This window comes from Trachymyrmex cornetzi, unplaced genomic scaffold, assembly GCF_001594075.2.
Source record: "Trachymyrmex cornetzi isolate Tcor2-1 unplaced genomic scaffold, Tcor1.1 scaffold77, whole genome shotgun sequence".
Lineage (NCBI taxonomy): Eukaryota > Metazoa > Arthropoda > Insecta > Hymenoptera > Formicidae > Trachymyrmex > Trachymyrmex cornetzi.
Genome location: NW_017300102.1, coordinates 185,901 through 193,860, shown reverse-complemented (window position 1 = coordinate 193,860; position 7,960 = coordinate 185,901). Strand labels below are relative to the sequence as shown.

The 7,960-nt window shown below is 34.7% G+C and overlaps 1 protein-coding gene across 1 annotated transcript in view; it reads right to left on the bottom strand.

The window, feature by feature from the left end:
• LOC108768226 (tyrosine-protein kinase transmembrane receptor Ror) overlaps positions 1–4,864 on the bottom strand; it is a 19,574-nt gene extending 14,710 nt beyond the window's left edge. The window contains exon 1 of the mRNA XM_018518586.1: positions 4,120–4,864. Coding sequence (XP_018374088.1) covers positions 4,120–4,162 — 43 coding nt within the window. The 5' untranslated portion in view covers positions 4,163–4,864. The remainder of the gene's footprint in view (positions 1–4,119) is intronic.
• Between the last annotated feature and the right edge of the window lie 3,096 nt (positions 4,865–7,960).

Below are 7,960 nucleotides of genomic sequence, written 5' to 3'. Positions count from 1 at the left end.
TTTCGAAAAATATCAACACGATCTGTGTGAGTTAAATATTCTTTATTTTATAGCAAAAAATGTCAAAAGTGGCCCTTTACTCCCCGGTCTACCCTACTTTATTATCATACTGTAAATTCTGACACATTGAATGGCAAGATAATAATTTAAATATTTAAAGGAAAAAATGGTCTTATAATATTAACCCTTACTATATTAATATGGGTAACTAGTGACCGAGCGATTTTTGTTCGTGCAAGTTTCTTTGAGTCTTTCGGTAATTATAAATTATACTACATTTTATTATTTTCCAAAATAAAGAGTCAATATTTATTCTAGAAAGTTGAAAGTATGTTAGTGAATTTTTAGAGATTTTTTAAATTATTTTGAAGAGGCGAAAAAACGAAGAGATTTGAAGTAACCCTCGATGGTATGGATAAGGCACCAAATTGTAGATGGTACGGTAAGGGTTAATCATGTATTAAATATTATTCTTAAAAATTAAGTCGATCATCTTCCGTCAATATAGTGAACTGTAATCTAGGGTGATATTCGTTGAAAATTTTTGTGTTGATGTGTGAATCATGTGTTAATAAAAAAATGTCATCAAAGAAATATGTAATAAGGTATTAATAAAATCTAGTATTTCATATAATCGTTTTGTGTAAAAAAACGAGCGTATAATTTCAATTCGTTTCTGAATATAATAACTCAATTTATCGAAATCTTCCATTTCGCGTGGTCTTCCAGCTTTTAAATGGCTTACATTCAGATAAAAAAAGATGAAGAATTTAAAATGAAATGTAAATTTACAAGATTCCTACGTAGCATGGTATGAGTTTAGTAATGGATGGAACTTTGCCATCACCGCGTCGGCGTCGGTTGTGCCGGGAAGCAAAGAGATCGCCGTCGCAGATTCGTAGTATCGTTGCAAACGGCTTGTAAAGGGCAACCAGGGAAGAGAAAAAGGGCTGCATATTTGGATTGGCCACAGGAAGATAGAGACAGTGAAGGCATTCATTTGGTACTCTTGGAGCTTGTAACGGGTCAAAGCGTTATCTCTGCGGTCAGCGCTCTCCGACAACGAGTCTCGCTATGTGTACCTATTATCGCCCCGTATTCCATGCCCGCGTTGAAGTATCTTCATTACGAGATTTACCGCATTTATATGAGATCGGCAGTTTCTCGGGGAGATCGATCACTGTATTTGACGCCGGCGACGTTACCCGCTATAAAATATAACGTGGAATTCAACGAGTTAACGTGAAGTTCGTCGCCAGTTTTGTGACAGAAATACAAGGAGGGAGAGACGATTTCTCCTTCATCTCGCGAAAACGATGCGACCGCGTTTGACGATCGACCATCTCGTCTGCTCATCTCGAGAGAAGGGCCGTTACTTTTCAGAGGATCCTGCGGACCCATTTGCAATTTATCGAGGATTAATGCTGGTTTCAATACCACCCACTACAATCAATTAAACCTCCGCAGACATCGTGATTTTCGCATTTACGCCATATTATTACTGACCTCTGCTCTTTGCCATATACACGACATAGAAACCACTATTGGCTCCGCCAGCTGACCCTCGATAGCACGAGTATCGCGTAGTAAAGCTCGCGGAGGATTATTTTAGTTTACGCTTTACATCCAGTAATTATGATATAATGCAAAATCATCCGCATAACTTGTTAATTTTTAAGTACTGGGCTCGATTAAATTGTTTATTTACTAATTACTAATCTTAATGACTCTTTCTCTCGACGAGTACGAAATTTAGTTATTCTTAAAAAATTAAAAATGTTACTATTAGTTGCTTTTTATGTAATTCATCAGCATCTTGATAGATGAGTTAAAATTTGTAAGAAAAAAAGATTTATATAAATTTATATGAATGCGATAAGCTGCATTTTTAGTTGCATTTCAGCGATTTAATGTGCAAAAAAGATGATTATTACATAATATTTATTTTATAATTCGTTTATAGAACTGTCGATGCCTGAAATTCTGTTTAATGTAAATTCTTGACTATGTTACAGTACTTTGCTGCAGTTAGTAGCCAAACTAAAGGGTGCTTTTGTCTCAATAGAAATAGCAACAGATGGTAATGACATTCGATCCTAATTGAAACTACATATTGTCTTTTAACTGTTATGATTAATGATAAATTTGGAAACTTCAATACACCCACATGTGGTGAGACATGTTTATTTGCAAATCCAAGCTTTAGACGCACAGACTACAATAGAGGCATTATATGTGAGCGGACGCTTCATTCTGCCTAGACGTGCAATTCATGAAAGGATCGAAAGAGATCGGTGAATATCATAGGGTGTTCGTAAAACAATATATGTATAGATACACATAAATATATACAAAATGAGATTTGCAATCAGTGTATAAACGATAAATTCTGTATTTAACTCTGCGAGTTTGTATAGAAAAATGTCGAGAGAGATCGAAAATCTCTCATTTTTTACTTGTTCTCTTAACATTTACTTGTAATCTTATCTTAATATAATTAAGTTTATTTAATAATTAAGTTAAAATTTTGATGAAAAGTAAACTAGACTTTAAATTAAATAAAAACTGAAGTTTTGCTATCTATTTAGTATTTTATACACACTACCGGTCATTGCTCTGTGTATGCATGCATTGTGATAATTTAATACCAAATTTATATACAGAACATTTATTTTTTATTATCTTTGACATTACATATGTAATTCTAAATAGTACGACATTATCTTTAACATTATGAATATACGACAAATATGGTTACTATCTCGAAACTGACTTATCGAAAGGTCAAAAGTATCCGCGATATTAAAGATAACAGAATAGGATAAAAAACTAGTTGAGCTTCTAATTTCTTTCCAGAAGAACATTTGTTGATGGAAATGTAGATAAGTTTAGTACATAAATTCAAGATAAATGTTTTTAACACCAATTTCTTTATATATTTCCTTCTTTTAATGATAAATTTATATTTACATGTATTAAGTAAAATCCCAGTGGGAAATGACAATGAAATCGATGTCGAATCGACGTTGATTCAATGCTTTCGACGTCAAATTGACATCGATTCGATGTCAATTCCATGACTATTTCTCATTGGTATGTAGCAATATGCTAAAAATACAATATATTTAAATTAGCACTGGCGAAGATAAGATTGTTTTGTTAAGTTTATGGCGTAGACGATTTATGGCAAACAAATTTTTAATTATACTATATTACTAATTGCTTTACAGTTTTAAAATATTGACATTTAGGCTCATAGCAAATAATAAATTTAAATGAAAACGTATATTACTTCGTTATTTAATTTCAAATTCTCTAAATTTTTCATAAAATACACTGAGCAGAAATATATATAAATATTTCTAGGTCGCAGATATGATTACCGATTCACCACTATAAATCGCTTCATTTATTCCTGGAATGTAGTCATTCTATTTCCTATTTGATATAAATTTTAACTAAAACATTTAGATATTAATAATATACTGTGAAAGACAAATTTAAAATAGAAATGCGACATATAGAAATATTTCAACTGAAATTTATGTGAAGTAGCATTGTTTTGTAAAACATTTCTAATCCTTATCGGTTAACGATTTCTTATAACTAACATCGTGTAGAATTTATGGAGTAATTATATCGTTTTCACTGATTATTAGGAGCTTCTTGATACTTTATGTAACAGGCCTAATTGAATTTGATACATATTAGATGACTCTAGTTTATTCCACGAATCTATTAACCCAATAAGACGAGGAACAAGCTACCGTGTGTATTAAGATTTCTCAAAAGAAGCTTTCAGGATTTCTTCGGTACAAGCAAACACGTATGTCAAAACAAACTTTCAGACCGCCATAAGCATTTAATCGCACAAAAAAATGTAACAATAGAAATTATTTATAAGAAATATATTTTTCTCTAAAAATAATATATAATTTTTATATATATTCCACATATACGTATATACAATTTTTGTTTCTAAAATTAACAAATTTTAATTTTGATATTTTTATTGCGAAAAAAGAAACGGTATTGGGTTAAAAAAGAGAATATATTCAAATTTAATGCGATAAAAACAATAGAGATTGAAGCATGTGCAAAATTTGAAATGTGTCTTACCTGTTCGCGCTTCGGGAGTAGAAAGACCTCTTTTTCTCGGCATTTTTCGTTTGTATATCGCGCGTCCGTGCAAATAAACAACGAATGGACCAAATCAACCTCTCTGGTTGAAAAAAATAATTCTTCGCACTCCTTTCCCGCACTTTGCACTCTTTTTCCTTTGTTACGAAGCAGCAATTACCATTGATACGCTAATCGTATCGGCACTTTTGCAAGAGAGGTATTACCGTTCCTATAGACGCCACAATGGACATTAATATGAAAAGAGGTTTTATAAAAAAATCCAAGAAATTGCCATAAACGGTTGTCGCAACGATGATCATAGCATCTCTCTCTCTCTCTCTCTCTCTCTCTCTCTCTCTCTCTCTCTCTCTCTCTCTCTATCTTTCTTTTTCTTTTTCGCCTTACATCATACGCATTATCACGTGACACATAGTAGGACATCGAATAAGCTCCACATTTTTTTCTCTTCTTTATTCTCGATCTAGATTTGTGCACCGTTCTCAAGTTCCTCGAATTTCCACCACCGGTTTTTTTCGTAATCCTGACCGAGATCGGTCCCGAAGTGACAAGTCATATTGTTGGAGAACGGAAGTCCTTTAAGCACGCACTCCCCGTAGGAACGATAACGGTGTGGGTGGATGCTGAAGACTTAAGCCGGAAACCGAAACCTCGGCGTGACTCGACGAGGGAACGGCGTAGGTGGAGACCGAGACGGAGTGTGAGATGTATTCTCTCTTCGATGAACGCTTAACCGAAACTGAAGACCGTCTTCGAAACTCTCTCGCTTTCCTACGCGCGCGCGGAGCACCAGCACGATCGCACGGAGCGCGGGTGTGCGTGCGTGTTACACATACACGCGTGTGATAGAGATTTACACGAGATTTTAACTCGGTTTATCATCGTCTTGACGGCTCGACCTACGCTATCAGAAAGTAACGATATGGTTCACCGTAAGCCATCGAATTTCTTAAAAAAAGGGTGCGTCTTTGCCTGTCATGGCTCACACCTAACATGTTTCTACTCAACCACCTACGTGTTCGCGCGAATATTATCGTGTACGAAACTAACGGCAACAAAAGTTTATGCTGTGAAAGATATGCAGGTTGTTTTGGCGACTAGAAATCTTCTCAACACGTTCAACCCTGATGAAAATAAAAATCGAAGCATAAATCGGATATAATGGAAGAGTAACAGAAGCGTGAATGAAACTTCTAAAAGGCGAAAATTGGAACAATGAAATATAAAAGAAGCATTTACGCTTCTTTTATATTTTGATGTTTAAATTTTCGCTTCCTAGAAGTTTTGTTTACGCTTTTGTTATTCTCCTATTACATCTGGAGATATTGGTAGTATCTCGGCGCTAAGCCAAAGCGCAGTTCGACTTACGTTCTGATTTTCATCAGGGAAGAGACAGTAGCCGAAAAAAATGACAGTTGTTTCAAAGCAATCTTAATAATTCGCAGAAATTGACCGTTAGTTGCTTTAAGACAGCATTTCTTCTTCAAAGATATTGGATTGTTTTATCTGGAGATGGCAATTAAATCGTCTGTACAGATGAATATGCGTTGACGCGCTCGTCGTATCAATATACATATATGCGTTCTCCGTAACACTAACGCTATCGCTACTGCTTATCGTTTATTTTTTCTCAATTGGAGGAAATATACAGATATTCCATCTAATTTCTTTTTTTTTTTATGTGAAATGTAGTGCACTGAATAAAATAAGTCGAATTATCATTTTGTAACAAAGAATATTCCAAATCTAAGACTATTCTTTGATTTACATCTTTAGGAAATCGATAAAACTGATAAAATTTCCCTTATCAATTCACATGTTGTATCTATCAATTTACAATTAGCAAACCAAAATTTATCCAAATCGGAGTATTTTTTATTTACGATTTGGTGAACAATCTAATTTGTTTTTGTCGTGGCAAAACAAATTAAGTAGCCACTTTAAGATTTTATTTATTTTTGTTTCATCCATTGCATTCTCATTCTGTTTTAAATGACAAATTAAATATTTAATGCCAATAACTTTTCATAGCCAAATAATTTAATTAAAAAGATATGGGAAATTGAAAAATTTGTTTTCTTTAACAGTTTGTGTTCTATTTAACTTAGCCAAATAAATTTAATATTCGCTATCGTGATCAACTTGATATATATTATTGCCTAACGAACTGCCATCTCCCACCCTTTGCTACTCTTGGCGAACAACCCAACGTTTCAGCTTCCGATCATGATAAACAAGTCAACTCTCGAGAACATGAATATTCCATACAGAAGTCGTGTGTATACTTCTCAATGTATGTCCGAGACCCGATAAATGCGCGTGTCCGCAGTACACATGCGTGCTCCTACCGAAACTTGTCAGAAATCATTTGTCAACATATACTCGATACAACGTATCTTAATTAAACTAACAATTAGAAAAAATCTGCTGTACTCTCAACGAATCGTATGCATATTACAATGACATTGAAAGATGTTTTGACTATACGATATCAGCTAAAAGTATCAGTCAAAAAGGTCAGTATCAATTAATATCGGCCAAAAAATTTTTGTCAGAGCATAGAGTGACTCCGGTATATACGCCGCACCTATCAAAAACTTAATTTATTAAGTATTATTTACTATGTAAAGTAAACGAACTGTATCAGTAAAATCTTTATACTGTCTACTGCTATGACAAAAATATTAAAAATCCGAAACATTTATTTTTCATACTAATAAAAGGCCTTTTTGAAACTTGCATTTTTGCCGTATATTCTACAGAGGTGGGATATACGGCTATCCATAGGGGGAGGAAGGGTATGTACGGCTCATAAAAAATTTACAAATAATGCATATAAATAAGCCATAAAATGACACAATAATTTATAAAATTATTGCGTTTATAAAGTTTTATTAAGGAATAAGAATGATAAATATGTATATAAAGTAATAAATATTAGGTGTACAACTTTGCTTCCGCCGTTTTCCTATAGTTGGCTTTAGCGGTAAGTGGTGGTCGAAATAAATATGTAGATCATAGACGTCATATAATAAACTTGGGCATCTGTCAACATAACCCCATAGAAACATTAGTCGATTTGTGTCTGCATCATAAAGTTATTCTCGATTGAAAATGTCAGTTTACGAACCAAATTCTCGTCATTTGCGGGAGGTTTTAATTTTCTGCTTCAATATTAAGAAATCTGCGGCTGAGGCTCATCGAATGCTCTCAAATACTTATGGTGAGGCCGCTATTAGTGAAAGAACGTGCCGTGAGTGGTTTCAACGCTTTAAGACGGTGATTTTGACGTTGAAGACCGGCATAGTGGTGGAAGAAAGAAGGTTTTCGAAGTTGCAGAATTGGAGGCATTACTTGACCAAAACTCGTGTCAAAATCAAGAAGAATTGGCACGATCATTGGGAGTGACTCAATAAGCCATTTCAAAACGCCTCAAAGCCATGGGAATGATTCAGAAGCAAGGAAATTGGGTGCCGTACGAGAAGCCGAGAGATGTTGAACGGCGTTTGTTTGCTTGTGAACAGCTGCTTGAAAGGCAAAGACGGAAGGGATTTCTGTATCGCATTGTGACTGGGGACGCAAAATGGGTTCATTACGATAACCCCAAGCGCAGAAAATCATGGGGAGTTCCCGGCCATGCTTCCACGTCGACGACCAAACCGAATATTTACGTCTCCAAGGTCATGCTCTGTATTTGGTGGGACCAGCTCGGCGTAGTGTGTTATGAGCTGTTAAAACCAACTGAAACAATCACAGGCGATCGGTATCGAACGCAATTGATGCGTTTGAGCCGAGCATTGAAAGACAAACGGCCGCAATA